Below are 16651 nucleotides of genomic sequence, written 5' to 3'. Positions count from 1 at the left end.
CCTTTACGGCTTTCTTTAAAACAATGTATTGCTAATTAATTTGTCTTATGTGTGTCTTTTCTCCCCTGTTAGACTGTACACTCCTCAAGGGCAGGCTTCCTGTCTTAGAGTTTGCCACAGCCTCCAGAGTGCCTACCATGGCTGGGAGTAGGATCTCTTTAAATCTATGTGGTTCAGCAGTGGCAGTCTTTTATGATGGAGGATACAGAAAAACACTGGGTTAGGTAGGCCCTTGGTGTGTATTGAGTCATTTAGTTCTCTCAAAAGCAAATGAGGAGAGTGAGTCTTTCAGAGGTAAAATAAATTTATGCAAGATGACATGGGTAGTATGAGATAGTGCCAGGATTTGAACCAAAGGCCCTTTCTCTTATGCCATTCTGCTTCAGTTGTCTGCAAAATTCTGTTCCCATGAAACACCTCTTTCCTTGATATTGATAGAGACATGCCTCTATTGAGGCTTTTCTACCAACCAAGTGGTTTCAGCGGCTCCTGCACCTAATAGCAAGTCTCCCTGTGCCTTACCTCCTGACAATCAGCTTGAGGATCCGGAAGGAGCCTTTGATGAGGATGAGGGCCTCTTGGCGGGAGCCATACAATGGTGTGCCATTGATATTCACCAGCTCATCACCAGTCCTCATCTTCTGCGACAAGGCTGCCTTGCCTCCATCTTCAATCTGTGTTGCAGAGGACAAAAAAGAAAGCAGGTGGTGAGGCGATTCCTTCCCCCAAATTCTACTTCCTGGCTCCTCCCAACTTCTGAGCCACAAATAGTCCTGGGGGATGGCACCAAGACCCTCCAGGGAGCAGCTAAGAAGCTGATTATAGGCCATTATTTACTGAAGGCAAATCTTGGGCAAGCCCTTGAGGAAGAAAACAACACAGATATAATGCAATCTGTGCCCTGGAGGAACCAACAGTCCATTTGGGGAGACAAGTACTTCTAAATAAGAAAACGATGTTCGAAGGAACTCCACAGTGTGGGCATGGAATAGCAAATTGTGCACACAAATTAGAGCCAGAAGAACTAGGATTCAGCAAAATGACCTTTGGCAAGTCCTTCTCTCTTTGGGCAGGTTCTGAAGTCTGACAAACTTGAGTGTGAATCTTGGCTCTAGTACTTCCTAGCTCTGTGACTCCAAGCAAGTTACCTAACATCTCCATGTCTCAATGGCCCCATATGTGAAATACAGATAATAAGCAACCCTACCTCACAGGGTTGTTAGTATGTGAAGGATCTGGGAGCAAGGGGTTGACTCTGAAGACCTTGAAGGTGGCTTCCAGCTCAACCTTCTGTGAGTGGAATTGCAAATCCAAAAGATACAAAGTAACTGATCATTTATCTATATCTCTTCAACAAGTATGTTGTTGACAGTGGGCACTGACCAAATGCTGGGAACATGGGTGTTCACTGTTCCACCATAGCCTACAGTATTTCCATTGGTCAAGGGCAATCTTGGCAGGAATGTAGTCAGGCTGGGGCGTGGGCATTGAAAGCAAAGGAAGAAATAATAGCCACTAGGGTAGGCAAAAGCAAAGCAAAGCAGAATGTTCCCCCAAGGATCCTTACTTACGGCTACTTTTGTATGTGACATTTCTTCTACTACAAAGGTGAGTTCCACCTATTGGAACATCAATTCCATCCATGGTGGTAGGAGTCATCTCATCCATCCATTAATCCATCCTCAAGATTTTGGTTAATTTCTAGTATGCAGGGGACAACGTGCTTAGTGCTAGAGATACAGAAATGAACAAAGTACACATAGCTCCCAGATTCAGGGGTGGGTTACCATCTAAAGTTCATATGTCCATGGAGCTGGGCAGGTGAAAAAAGGTCCAACCCACTAATGGAATCAGGAAGAGGTGTTTGTTTGTTTCTCTCAGAAGCAAAAGATTTGAGGATGATTAAACCATACAATTCTTAGGGAAAGGCAGGTCCTAAATGGCGCAACTAAGGGCTGGTCTTTGCTGCAGGTGTTTTTACATTTACTTCTACTCTTGTTCCAATCTTTCTTTCAGTCCTTTATAGCATCCCTCCAATCTATCCCCACACCATGTAAGTTAGAATATTGCTGAGCTTTAGGTTGGCCAGCTCATGTGCAATTTGGCAGATGAGACCTCCTGAGTTCAGAAAAATATGTTAATTCAGGATTTTAAAAATCCCATCAAATAAATTGAAATTCTGAGTTAAATCACAGACTGTTATTAAATTTATTGCTGCTAACCCAACAATTTTTTTAAATTAACCTTTGTCTGACAAATCATAGGTTAGCCAAGTGACATTGAATATATATATATACCTTTGTTCCAATACCTGGGCCACCACTCGAGACAAAACAAGCCAATATTGGTAAATGGGGAACAACTCTCAGCAAATTAAGTAGGATCACACTCTTATTTCCATTGTCATTATCATTATTACTTCACAGTCACTGCTACCAAAAGAAAAAGAAGAAGAAGCAAAGCGCTGTACTTGAATTTCAGAAGTTCTGTTTGAATGATTCATTCCTTTGGCATCCATGGAAGGCCCTCAGCATCAGGCAGGACTTTCAACAGGCATCATCAGCCATTTGAAAGGGCTTCCTTAGGCTAACAAAGAACCACAAACAAGAGTCTAACTAATGAATGTTAATAGATATTTCCTGTTGATGTACATTAGTCTTAATTCACTCTACCCATTTTTAAATTCATATAACTCAATTATCCATATTACTGTTAACCGTGGCAAGTCTTTCCTTCAATATGTATTGATATTAAGTACCACCTCAGGTTAATTAAGCACTTTGTTACATCAATAAGATTTGTTTATTCTAGACCAGAAAATGAAAGAGGGGTACCTTTTAAACTAAAATGCTTAATTATGGCTGCAGCAAAAGATCAGGCATTTTGCATTCCCTACTGCCACTTTGTTTGCCACTATCTGAATCCTTGCAGGGGCTCTTTCTTGGACTATAGCCTCAAGCCAATTGTCCATGCCCCTTTTTCTGTTCCATGCCCTTTCTCAGTCACCAGCAGCATCACCTTCAGAACATGAATAATAATAACTCCATTTTAGCACAAGTTTGAGGGTTCGCAGACAACAAACCAGCAAATTATGGCACCAAATCCCAAAGTACAGACAGGTCCAGATCAGGAAATGAAACTCCATTTGGTTGAAGAGCTCTTGGACTATACCCCAAACTAGCCCTTTCCCAAACCCAGGGCATTTACTGAGCTATACAACAGATTCCTTCTTATTCCTCCTAACTTTTGGACTCTTTTAAAAAATATTGCTCACAGGTCTTCCTCCTCCCCCCTCCACCTCTAGATTCCTGGGATCCAGCATGTCTTCCATTTATTGTTTGGCATCCTGATAGCCAGTTCTCCAGGTCGATGGCTCAACCACATATTTGTTTATATAGAAGATAAAGCAGCTGTTCATTTTTCTAGCAAGGAAAAGGAATGAAAAGGAAAGGAAAGGGAAGGGAGGGGAGGGGAGGGGAGGGGAAAGGAAGAAGGGAGGGGAGGAGAAGGGAAGAAGGAAGGAAGGGGAAACAATTTGTATATTCTCCTATAAAAGATTTTTTTCCCCTTCCCACTGTGCCACTCGTAACTCTGGCTGGGGCACAGAAGAGGTGTTAATCAACAAACATGTTGAGAATAACATGTCCTTCTTGAGAGGGCTGTATAGCATCATTTGATGCTGTCCATTCAGTAAGGCTGGTCAACTTTCCAGCTCTTCCTGAATCAGCCCTTCAGGGTGGCTTTCTTGTTTCATTTGAAGTGTTGTGAGTTCTCAGATTGGACCCAGACGCATTGGAATGTCAGTATAAACACACACCACAAAGCCCAATGTAAACGATGGTTAACTTATGTGTCATTTTGGATTATCCAAGTGATTGCTGGGCTAGCAGTGAGTGGTCCAAGTAATTGAAAATTGATTGCATAAAGGTCATATAGCCAAAAGCCAGCTGTTGCCTGGAAAGTTGGGAAGAGCTGATTGACCTTGGACAAGTCCCTTTCCCCTCTTTTGGCCTCTTTCACCCTTACTGGTAAAACGTGGGGGTCTGACTAGATGGTCTCTGACGACCTGTGGAGCTCTGACATTCAGTGACCTGTGTACAGTTAGCAAAGTCATGCATTACCATTCTGCTGACACAGATAATCCCACTGTGCTTTGCCTTCACCTACGTTTCACTCCTTCGAAACTAATCAACATCCATCTCTCATTTCCCTGTGGTCTTTATCCATTGTTTCAGAGTGGTCCATCAAGGTTTGAACACTTATAAAAGCACAGTTGGGACACTGAGAGAAAGAGATTCCTGAAGCCCCATTTTGTGCAAATGAGCTGATGAATTGGAAATTTTTGATGGATCTTCTATGAAGCACGAAGTGCTCTAATAACTGTCAACAAAGTGACAAATTGGCCGCTTGAGAGTAAAGGCAAAGGAAAATGGACCTAACAGTACTTACTGGCTTTCTAGTAGCTTTTATACTAAATAAAAGATACTAGCAGATACTTGCTTGGGTCTCTTGACTAAACTAGGAAATATGAGAAAGTGAAGGAAAGAAAAGTTAAGCCAGGTTTATCTTGGGGGAAAAATGCATCAGCAGGAGACATACCATCTGCAACAATAACCAGCAAGTATTGAATGCTTATTACAATAGTGTAAGAGCAGTATTAAAAGTCAATGGTATGATTGTGAATACCTCTGCTTGCTACAATAAATTTATTGGAAAAACTAGGCATTAACTGAAACTTTGTTGGCCAGTTCTAGGAGCTTCTGGCCAAATTATGCCACGGCGCATGTTCCGCAGGATGTTCCGGCATTCCACGGGTTCATCTGGTTGGCTGAATCCACAGATGCAAAATCCCATGCACAGGGGGGGCCACCTGTAAGGTACTTGAGCTTCCATGGATTTTGGTATCCACGTGGGGGTCTTAGAACCAATCTCTCACGGATACCTAGGGACCACTGTACCCGCCCGTTCTCCTACCTCCACCAGCGTGTCCATTGTCTAAGAAGGCAAATAACATAGTTCATTGTATGAATTGATTTTTTTTACTACATAAATGGAAAAGGTCCACCTAGAATACAATAGTTATATTGCTTTTTTAAAATAAGTATATCCTCTGAATGTCTTTTTATCACTTTTTGAAAGATTTTCAAGTTTTTAGTAACACTCCAGACACCAATTCAGCAATTTGGCCTTTTCTGGGGAATCAATAGAGAGAAAATGTAGAGATGGAGATAATCTGTCTTTGAGAAGTTTAACTTATTAGGAAGTAGGATCATCAAATAATAAAGTCTGTGCTTATTCTGAAACTTAGTTTGACTTGAACAGACCACAAGTTGGGGGCTGTTTCTGATCTGCCCTCTCTTACCCCATTGGTAGCCCTTAGAATCTGACCATGCTAGGAGAGATCAATCAGAGTGACCTGGAAAAGGGAGATACAGGCTTTGAAACCTCTGTGATCTCTTTCTTTGCCATGACTTTCAACGGTCTGATCCTGGGTTGCAGACAAACTGCCTGCCCTAACTTGTTTCTTTTAGCAACTTTCTCCCTTTAAAATTCCTCCCAAATTCCAAAGTAGTCTAGATTTGAAAAATAAGAAATTGCTGTTCCTAATTTCATCTTCTCTACCTTACCCCAGCTTCCCAAAAGGCAAAACAGAAAACAAAAACCTCTCTCAAATAAATGAGAATTCAAAAACATCACCCAATTAAAAAGATGTAAGTAGGCATGGTTCTAAATAGTAAGTCCTATATGGAACTAGACTGAGGAGGTGGACATCAAAGGAAAAGATATTCTTTACCTTACCAGCTAAGAATCCTACAAAGGGCTGCCCCAGAATGTTCAGTTCTGTGGATCACGCCCATCGGCTCTCTTGACCTTGGACCAAGGGAGCTATGCTGTGCCCCACAGTATGACCTATCCTTACAGACAGCTCCTTCCTCCCCAGCTGCTTAATTACCATCTATTTTACTAATCCTCACAAGGAAAGCTCTCTAAGCTCCAAATCATTAAATTTCCCCGGGGATTACCCCAAGTCAAATTCTAAGTATCTTTGCCAAAAAGTCAGTCCAGAGCCAAGCTCAGCTCTAGGAACTTGGTAATGAGAAAAGGGATAGGGAGTCAAGAGCACTGTACCCTACATCAGCAACCAAAAGCAAGTCTGTCTTTGCTCCTACCAAGTCAGATCAGTCTTGCTGTCTCTCTAAGTCAGGCAAGGGAGAACAAACACCACTGTGCAAGAGCAAACTCAGAGTTTCTTACATTATCAGCAAATATGCTCATTGGGGTCCTCTTCACACTTTGTCAACTCTAGCCATTTGTTAACACTGAAGTCTTTTGCTGACATTAATGTTATCAGTGTTTGTCAAAAATGTTATTTAGCCTTTGGTGGTTTAGAACAGTAGTCTCCAGGGTGGATTTATATATCCCAGGCTATGCACAAATGATCTACTGGAAAGGGTGATAATGGAAGTTCTGTTTATATTTATCTAATTTTTAAAAAACCAAACTTTATTAGGGGGCTTCCCTGGTGGCGCAGTGGTTGAGAGTCCGCCTGCCGATGCACGGGACACGGGTTCATGCTCCGGTCCGGGAAGATCCCGCATGCCGCGGAGCAACTGGGCCCGTGAGCCACAATTACTGAGCCTGCGCGTCTGGAGCCTGTGCTCCGCAACAAGAGAGGCCGCGATAGTGAGAGGCCCGCGCACCGCGATGAAGAGTGGCCCCCCGCTCGCGCAACTAGAGAAAGCCCTCGCACAGAAACAAAGACCCAACACAGCCAAAATAAATAAATAAATTTAAAAAAAAAACAAAACTTTATTAGTATTTAATATTGGTGGTGGTAGATTGTATCATCCATAAATAAAATTATGTATATTGGGGAAACATGCTCAAAACATTTTTACTGATATAAATTTTTACTAAAAATTTTTTGGCCAGATCATAGACTTCAATGAGAGGGCTAAAACCATAAAGCTTTCAGAAGAAAACATAGGAGAATATCTTTATGACCTTGAGGTGGGCAAAGTTTTATGGGCAGGATACAAAAAGCAATAATCATAAAAGATATAGTGTTATATTGGAGTTCATCAAATTAAAAAATAAGTTCATTTAAAATGTCACTGAAAAAGTGAAAAGCCAAGCCACAGATTGGAAACATATTCATAATACGTATATCTGACAGAGGACTTACATTCAGAATATAAAAAGAAATACAAATCAATTAGAAAAACACAACCAATTGGCAAAAGACTTGAACAGGAACTTCACTAAAAAGGTATGTACAGCAATATGAACTCCACATTTCTGGTGGGAGTGTAAAATTGTACAACCACTTTGGAAATCTGTGTACCTAATCTAGCACCTAGAAATTCCATACCTAAGTATCCCCAAGAGAAAGTAGCATATGTGTCCACAAAAAAAAGGACTTGATTATTCATAGCAGCTTTATTCACAATAGACAAAAACTAGGAATAATCCAAGACATACCTACACACAAAGTAGCACACTTCATAAAAATAAAGAAAGAACAAACTACTGATACATGCAACGAAATGGATGCCTAGCAAAATATTACACTGAGTGAAAGAGACCAGACTGAAACAATACATACTGTATGATTCCATTTTACTTAAAGGACAAGAACAGACAAAACTCATCTATGGTGATAAAACTCAGACTAGTAGTTACCTTGAAAGGGTGTACTGACTGTGAAGGCACATGAGCATAAGTTTCAGGGGTGCTGGAAATGTTTTACATGTTAATCTGGGAACTGATTACATGGAAATATACACATCTAAAAATTCACTGATGGCTTCCCTGGTGGTGCAGTGGTTGAGAGTCCGCCTGCCGATGCAGGGGACACGGGTTCGTGCCCCGGTCAGGGAGGATCCCACATGCCGCGGAGTGGCTGGGCCCGTGAGCCATGGCCGCTGGGCCTTGCGCATCCAGAGCCTGTGCTCCGCAATGGGAGGGGCCACAGCAGTGAGAGGCCCGCATACCGCAAAAAAAAAAAAAATGCACTGAGATATGTGTTTTTTATATATATGTATTATATATATATATATATATATATATATATATATATAAAATTCCTTAATTTAAGAAAGAATTTTAAAAATTAAGAACTCTACACTATACAGATTATATTTCTGAGGTAGGGCCCAAGGATTGGGCACTATTTTCACATACTCATAGCTTTAATCAAGGCAAAAACATCTCACTTAAAGGGTAAGTCTTTACAATAGGCCTATAATTTATGAATTTGCCCATTGTTCCACTGGGCTTTGAGACAGTATTCATCTGCTCTTCTTCCTACACCCACCCTTCCAATAAGGTGGATGATTTATGTAGGAAATAAAAATGAAGACAAACATTTTGTTTTCCTTACCTGCCAACTGGTAAAGATGAAAAGTGTTTTTTTAAATCACCAGCCAGTTTCTATCTTGACATATCATAAAACCGGAATCAATCCCTCATCTAATCTTGGAGCCATCCACTTCTGTTCCTCCTGTCTCTCCCAGATACCTCTCTTTGTCATGGTCCCTAGGGTTCCTGCTACCCACTCTGAGAAACAGAACTTTAGGTCAGGCCATTGTCTCAGAGGCAACAATCTCTTATTCAGGTATCATTACTGCTTCCTACTGGATTACCTATGCTTCTTAGCTGTCTAATAAGCTATGAATTTCAGTGGTACAAGTGAGCAAAGAACCTTGCAAAGCTGATGTGGTAGAGGGAGTTCAGGGAGGACCGGGGTTGAAGAAACTTGACAAAAGGATATGGTAGCATGTTAAGGACTTTGCTCCTGACTTCTAGAAGCAGTTACCAGCAAGAGTTCACTGTATACAACCATGATATAAGCTCCCTTGTATAGGGTTAAAACATAAGTCTAAAACAAACCAGAAAGTCCATGATGCCACCCAGCATTAAGAGAGTACAGTATGCAGATCTAGCTGCTGAGCCCAGGGGGCTGAAAAGACAAAACAGTCTTTTATATACCACCTAATATAAAAACACTGTAAATAGGACACATTAATATATTGGCGTTTATGAACTGTGCATGAATGCTTGTAAGAAATGCCCAAATTAAAAATAAAAGTGGGTGTTACTTTTATCACCAGATTACTACACAGAGATGGAAATTATTCTTCTTGGATTAATATAATCTTTCTTTCTCTAGTACCAACCTATTTTTGATGTTAAAACTATTCTTCAAGTTGATCAAAAGTGTCTTTTTAACTTTCCAGCTGAATGTGAATGGGTTAGATACAGCCTTCCAGCCCAAGAGAATGTGATTAACTATCTAGAATCTGAACCATCCCATAGCCAAGTTCACTCAATAACTCATTTCTGGTTCCCTGAAGCCATTTATTTATAACCCATTATGCAAAAAGCTAAAGACAGTTTCTAAAGAGTGCACATACCCCACATTAGTCATTTCTGACTAGAAAAAGACCAAAGGACTAACACCCTTCAGGGAAGGGACAAAAGGCTGCCTCTGGAAACCACTAGGCCAGCTCTACCGCCTGGAACCCACTTGTCCAACTTCCTAGGCACCTGTGTGCCCTCTACCAGACGTGGACCAAGGGGTTGCAGCGGGGTGGGGGGGCGATGGGGGGCTTGCTTCCTATTGCCCACAGCTGGGCCCTGCATTCTGCTCCCAGAACATTGTTTGCCTCTGCCCAGGTCCCCTTCCCCCAGCAGTGATTTGAATCTTTGGTCTTCACTTAGCCCTTGGAACAGTATTAGATAAAGAGGGGGGAAAAGAGGCATTTAATTTCCTCTCATCCTTCTGCATAACTGCTACCAAAGCAAACAACTCCCACAGAAATAACCTACCAAGGTATATATACATGTTGCAAAGGGAATAACAATACCATTCCTTACTGACCCTAGGACAGATCCAATTTTAAATTAAACCGGCACACTTGCCACTGCTTTCACATAGTGCTGCAAATCTGGGAACAAGTAAGCCACCCATACTGCTGTGTTCCAAGCTACTGTCCTGTTCACGTGATGGCTGAGAAGTGACATACCATCTCTTTTCCGCTCAGTGAGATGCGTCAATAACAGAAAACAAAACTGAGTTTCCACAAATGAAAAAACCTAAAGGGAGAGAAAATGTACTCAATTGTTCGTGTGTTAGTGTTGGATAGGGACTCTTACATCAGAGCACATTTCCCTTTGCAATGCCAGGATTTGTTGGGGAAGAAAATAAGGAGGAAATAATGGGCATTTGAGTTCAAGGTCTGAGGAATCAACAAGGGTAAAGCAGTACAGAAGCCTTTCTCCTGATTAGCAGGCTTGCTTTTCAGGTTAAGGCTCGATGAAAAGAAATAACCAAACTTTTACCTCCTGCCCTACTCACTCCCCCACTTAAGATTTTAAACACAAAGGCAGAGCCCTGCCCCTTCCCCTATAATGGTTGACCCTTCTGACAGTGGACTCCACAAACCTAGGCACTGAGGGTGTTTCTCATAGCCAAGGTCACTCTGGTGCTTTTCCTCCTCCCTCCAAGCTTTCTCCAGCCCTCCCTAACCATTTCCCTTGTGTACACACTCACTCTTCCATCCCCACCTCTCTCTCCCCCAAGAATTTGAGCTTTCATTCTCTGTTTTAATCCCCACATCCACCCCCCTCTGCCAGTGCCTCTTCCTGGGTTTCTTATGGGTAAATATCAAGCAGCCCTATCATTAACATCTGGCACTTATGTTTACTAATTGAATCAGAGAGACCAAGGAATGATTCTTACAGTGTAAATAGCAACAGATTAGAAGCCCTACACAACCTGGCTATGTCTGCCTTTCTGGTCTCATTTCCTACATGTACTGCAGTCATACCAAACTTTCTGTTCTTCAGAGAGGTCAAGCCAATCCTCACCTCAGGACCTTTGCATTTGCTGTTCTCTCGGTTGAGAACATTCTTTCTTAGATCTTTATGTAGCTCCTTTCATCATTCAGTTATCAGCTCAAATGCCACCTCCTCAGAGAGGCCTTTCCTGACCACCAATATCAAGTAGATTCCTTCTTTGTTTCCCCCACCTCAATCCCCATCATTCTCCATCACGTTACCTTGTTTTATTTTCTTCACAGAATTTATCATTTTGCATTATTTTATTTATTCCTATATGTGTTTACTTTCTGTCAGGATACTTGCATTATAGTGGGAGAGAGAGTCAGACAATGTCTTTTTACAGTTCTATCACTGGACCTAGGAAAACAAACGTCTGTATTGAGTACATAGTATTTGCTCAATAACTGTTGAAATTAGAATTAGAAGGGACCTCAGGATATCGCCCCACTCATTTGCCTGATTCTGGACAAATAACATTATTTTCACTTTTCCGATCATGTAACTGAGGTTCAGGGATGTTACGTGACTTGCCCAAGATAGAGAATCTGTTAGGCTTCAGATATTTTCTTCTGCAAGTTTTGTGACAAAGCAGTTTTGTTCTCCATGGGTATATTGCTAGTCATGATCCTTAACTAGAAACGCAGAGTTTTGGTTAAAGAGGCACTTTAGGTTTCCAAGCCTTTTAAAAAGCATTGTTATTATTGGCTCAGAATTATTATCCTTTGAGCTAAACATCTCCTCTTTTTCTTTTTTAAATAGATCTTTATTGGAGTATAATTGCTTCACAATACTGTGTTAGTTTCTGTTGTACACCAAAGTGAATCAGCCATATGCATACATATGTCCCCATATCCCCTCCCTCTTGAGCCTTCCTCCCACCCTCCCTATCCCACCCCTCTAGGTGGTCACAAAGCACCGAGCTGATCTCCCTGTGCTATGCGGCTGCTTCCCACTAGCTAACTATTTTACATTTGGTAGTGTATATATGTAGATGCTACTCTCACTTCGCCCCAGCTTCCCCCTCCCCCTGCGATGTCCTCAAGTCCATTCTCTATGTCTACATCTTTATTCCTGTCCTGCAATAGGTTCATCAGTACCATCTCCTCTTCTTGGTGAGTGCCCAGAGGTGAATGCTAGACTCTTAATTTGGTGGGAGGAATGAAACTTTTAAGTAAATTTAGGTGCATGGCAACAATACCTTGTATCCATATATGATTCTGCTTAGTTTGTAACATTCCCAGCCTTAGGAAGTTAATTCAAAACACACACAAGCCCTCACAAACAGACGTGAACACTGAGAGATTTAACTGCTCCCAGCATCTGGGAATTCAAAGTAACATCTACTCCACCTTCCTGTGTACAGAAATTACAACAGGCTCTTTCAGTCTACCATCCCTGGAAATTTTAAGAGCAAATCCAGACGATGGGCATAAACCAAATTCTAATTTGATTTAGTGCTTAGTTAACCAATTCCCTCAGACCCCTAAAAAGGTGTGTGTATGGGACCCTCACCAATGTTTGAATGTAAGTTAGCCCTGACCCAATTTCATGTGACTATAGTTCCCTCCTTAAAGGCCATTTGTTCAGTGTTTAACTAAGTGTGATTTAGTGTTTATACTTTTGTGAGGTTTTTCATATAAACATATTCACAAGTCTGAAAAAAATCCTTTGTGAAGCCAGGATTCCTGATTTGGGTTTTAGAAAATATGGCCGTCATGATATGACTTTTAAAAAGTTTAAATATCTGTAGTATGCATTCAGCAGTAATGGATAATAAGTGATAGGGAAGTTTTGTCAGGTCTGATTCAGATTACCTGTGGCTGCTGTGAATTATATGGAATTACAAAGAGTTTAATGGTTCTCTGGCAATTTGCCTTGGCTCAGTGCCAAGGCAGCTAATGCTTCAATCAAGCTGTTCTCTCCACCCCCACCCCAAGACAATTTCTGTTCCTAAGTCTTTAGTGTATCTGTGATGAAGCCTTCAATGACACTCTCATACAAATGCCAACTTCTTTTTTTTTTTTCTCTGTCACTTTCTCTTCCTTCTTTATGGCTGGGTATATTAACTGCTCCTATAGCTTTGCTGAGACAAACTGCCTGGCTAGCATTTATGAAAAGGAGAGCTTTTAAGGTTTTATTAATAAGGAGGGGCCAAGAGTGAGAAGATGAGAACAGGACAAGTATCAGTTGGCCCTATGTTTTTCCTGTGCAGCGCCATCAGCTAGATCTGTTTCATTCTGATCAGCAGAGGCCCTGAACCCACCCTACAGCGTGACCTAAAACAGCACATGAACAGCTCAGTAATGCATCCCACCGAAGGCATGTAACCCCCCTGACAAAGAGAGTCGTTTCATGTGGCAAGTTACCCTCCTCTCTTTAAGAACCAAACTGGCCCTGAGGCTGGGATTCTGCCACAGATCTGGCATCACTTTCACAGAGTTGGTGCAGTGGACAAAGGCCAAGTACACAAACAGAGGCCAGACAAGTCCTCCACAAACTTGCAAAAAAAGGCATGTCCAACCCTGAGGTGCAATCATCCGGTAGATAGCAAACATTCCAGATCCAATCTCTCTCACAGATCCCTGTTCACCTTTGTTCCCCCAGCCTCTCCTAAACCTCACGTGGAGCTTCGGCACTAGCACCTCCTGCTCTTTGGCTAATGTGATTCCTAGACCCTTTGCCCAACTGATTCCAAAGTCACATTTACTGGCCATACTAAGGAGAAAGCTTATTTTAAGAGACTAGCTGCCATAGAACCAGCAGGAGGGAAGGGCAGAAACCACAGGATTCCTACTCTGTGCTGATTGCCACTAACTCATTTCAGCTGCTAAGGGGAGGCCCTGTTGGGGGAGCTGGGAGAGGAAATGGGTTCCATGTACAGTCCACTTTAAATTGTTCACAATTGTGTGCTTGAAAATAGTCTCTACTAAACATTTAGCATGGCCATTAGCACAAGTCATAAAGCTTTAGGCTTTGCTGCACTGTTGGTCCAAACTGCCTAAGCTGCTTCCCCATGGCAAAGATGATTAAACGGTTGGCAAGTCAGATACATGCAGGAAGGATAAAGGAGCTCCAAGGATGGTTAAACCTGGGCCCAGGAAGGATGGTTTAATGACTTTTAAGCCATAAAGAATGTAGAGGGTGAGGACCAGCTGTTCTCAATTTTGATTGAAAGCAGAACAAGGGAAGAGAAACTGAAATCACAATGAGAGGGACTGATGTTAGCAAGAAGGAAGAACTTCCTGCCAGAGAAAGTAGGTAAATATTAGACTGAGTGGTTGGTCAATGAAGGATGTGGAATTTCCTTCTTTGGAGTGGCTCTTCTGTCTGGGCTATTTCTGTGTGGTCCTTCCAGAGGGCGGGGGAAGGAGGAGAGAGAGGCAGCCAGAGGTCCAATTCAGTCCCTCTCAGCACTCAGAATCTCATATTCATAACATTCAAGGATCTGTAACAGGGATCACTGAGAGACGCTTGTCAAAAAAGGAGCAACAAGCAGCTTGTTGCTGATCTCAGATGTTTAGATTTACCCCAATTCTTTAGCCCTTTCTATGAGCCAAGCTTTATGCCCTGGCCGCCACAATCTCAAGAAAGAAGGGGAAGACTTGCTTTTGGCTCCCCAGGGCACCTAAGCCATGCATATGGGAACAATATTTTTTGAACCCAGAGCAGGACATGGTCTGCCAATTATATTTATGGGGACAAGAGGATATAATATGTGAAATCAGAGCTGTCCTAGGAAATCTGGTACGTATGGTCTCCGTAGCCACATATTATCTCTTTCTAAGGGTCCCAACACAGGAGGGAGTGAAAACTGTGCCATGTGGTTTAAGGCCTGGGTTCTTTCCTTGTCTGCAGAAAGATCAGTTAGGAGTGTGAAGAAGCCAGGGTCATAATAAGCCCAGTACAAACTGAAATCCCTGCTGTGGAGGTTGGAGAAAGAAGTAATGTGTATGTCTTCTCCAGTATCCCCTGCCAATTCTAAAACTTAGTAGGAACAGGCACACCCTATACAGTAGTGTAGTGTAGGGTGTGCCTGTTCCTATTTATTGTGTCCAACTATAAACAATACCATAAGGTTATAGAGGGGAATAATGCAGTCTTGTACAAGAGATCCTATTCATTCATTCATTCAAGTAGTGGTCCTCAAAGTGTGGTCCCTGAACCAGCAGCACCAGGGTCTCCTGGGAGCTTGTTAAAAATGCCGATATTCCGAACCCACCGTAGGTGTACTGAATCATGAACTCTGAGGGTGGGCCCCAGCCATTTGTGTTTCAATCCCTCAGGGTGATTCTGATAAACTCTAAATTGTGAAAATTCCTGGATCAGAAGTCCTAGAGGTGATGATCCTATTGCCCACCAGCAACAGTACTATTAACCAAAAGGACCAAAGCCACAGGCATGTTTGGTAGGCCCATCAATATCTCTGCCAGTTCAGCCTAAATGCCTTTCACAATCCCCAGATCATAGAATAGCCTGACTCTTACTACATACCAAATTACTCGAAGCCTGGGTTTCAAGGAGGTAACCCTGCTTATCTGTTCCAATAGGCCTCTTTCAAATAGGGCAAAGGACCTTCAGGTTTCTCATTTAGATCCTACTCAGGCACACACACTCCTTTGGGTGTCCTATGTATATTTCAACTCTTAGCCCTGATCTGAGTTTCAAGGAACTGACTAGAGTTCACTTTGACCTCCAAACTGGGAACGTTTTATCTTTAGCAGCATTACTTTTACTTTTAAAAAAACACAGATGAAAGAGTCCCTGCTGAAAAGAGCAGGCCCTTATACATTACTGACATTAAATTACAATAAAATAAAACAAATTATTCATTGTTTCACTTCAGTTTAAACTGATAAAGTTAATAGCCATAACCAACTGGCAACCTTTCACAAATGTTTGCTTGAAAGGAGAAGAAGTGCTTCCAGGTGAAATTTATCAAAGTAAAGGGACCTGAGGGCCAAATCCTGTTAAGTGCCACCTGGTTCACTCCCAGAGCATCAGTCAATGAAGGAAAAGCAATCTCAACACATCCTCCCAGTTAGAATCATTGACGTCTACCTTTCAGTGGAGTTGCTGGTTCAGTTAAGGAAGCTGTACAGCACAGTTAAAAGCAACATATGTAAAGAAAATTTCTGTGTTGATGATAACGTTCTATATATTGATAGGGGTTTGGGATACACAGGTGCAAAGTGTGTCAAAACTCACCCAATGGTACACTGGAGATTTGTATATCTCATTGTATGTAAATGTTACCTCAAAAGAAAAAAAGAGGAGATTGGTTCAAGATGGCAGAGTAGAAGGACGTGCGCTAACTCCCTCTTGGGAGGGCACCGGAATCACAACTAACTGCTGAACAATCATTGACAGGAAGACACTGGAACTCACCAAAAAAGATACCCCACATCCAAAGACAAAGCAGAAGCCACAATGAGATGGTAGGAGGGGCACAATCATGATAAAATCAAATCCCATAACTGCTGAGTGGGTGACACACAAACTGGAGAACACTTATACCACAGAAGTCCACCCACTGGAGTGAAGGTTCTGAGCCCCACGTCAGGCTTCCCAACCTGGGGGTCCAGCAAAAAGAAGAGGAATTCCTAGAGAATCAGACTTTGAAGGCTAACGGGATTTGATTGCAGGACTTTGATAGGACTGGGGGAAACAGAGACTCCACTCTTGGAGGCCACACACAAAGTAGTGTGTGCATCGGGACCCAGGGGAAGGAGCAGTGACCCCATAGGAGACTGAACCAGACCTAACTGCTAGTGTTGGAGGGTCTCCTGCAGAGGCGGAGGTGGCTGTG

General features: G+C 42.2%; 1 protein-coding gene across 1 annotated transcript in view; it reads right to left on the bottom strand.

Annotated features, from left to right (window-relative positions):
- SHROOM4 (shroom family member 4) overlaps positions 1-16651 on the bottom strand; it is a 212582-nt gene that overhangs the window by 106365 nt on the left and 89566 nt on the right. The window contains exon 2 of the mRNA XM_060001655.1: positions 523-674. Within this exon, the coding sequence (XP_059857638.1) occupies positions 523-674 (152 nt within the window). The remainder of the gene's footprint in view (positions 1-522; positions 675-16651) is intronic.

The sequence above is a fragment of the Delphinus delphis genome, chromosome X (genome assembly GCF_949987515.2).
Source record: "Delphinus delphis chromosome X, mDelDel1.2, whole genome shotgun sequence".
In the NCBI taxonomy this organism is placed as follows: domain Eukaryota; kingdom Metazoa; phylum Chordata; class Mammalia; order Artiodactyla; family Delphinidae; genus Delphinus; species Delphinus delphis.
The sequence above is the reverse complement of the archived record's forward strand: the minus strand, read 5'-3'. Positions and strand labels throughout refer to the sequence as shown.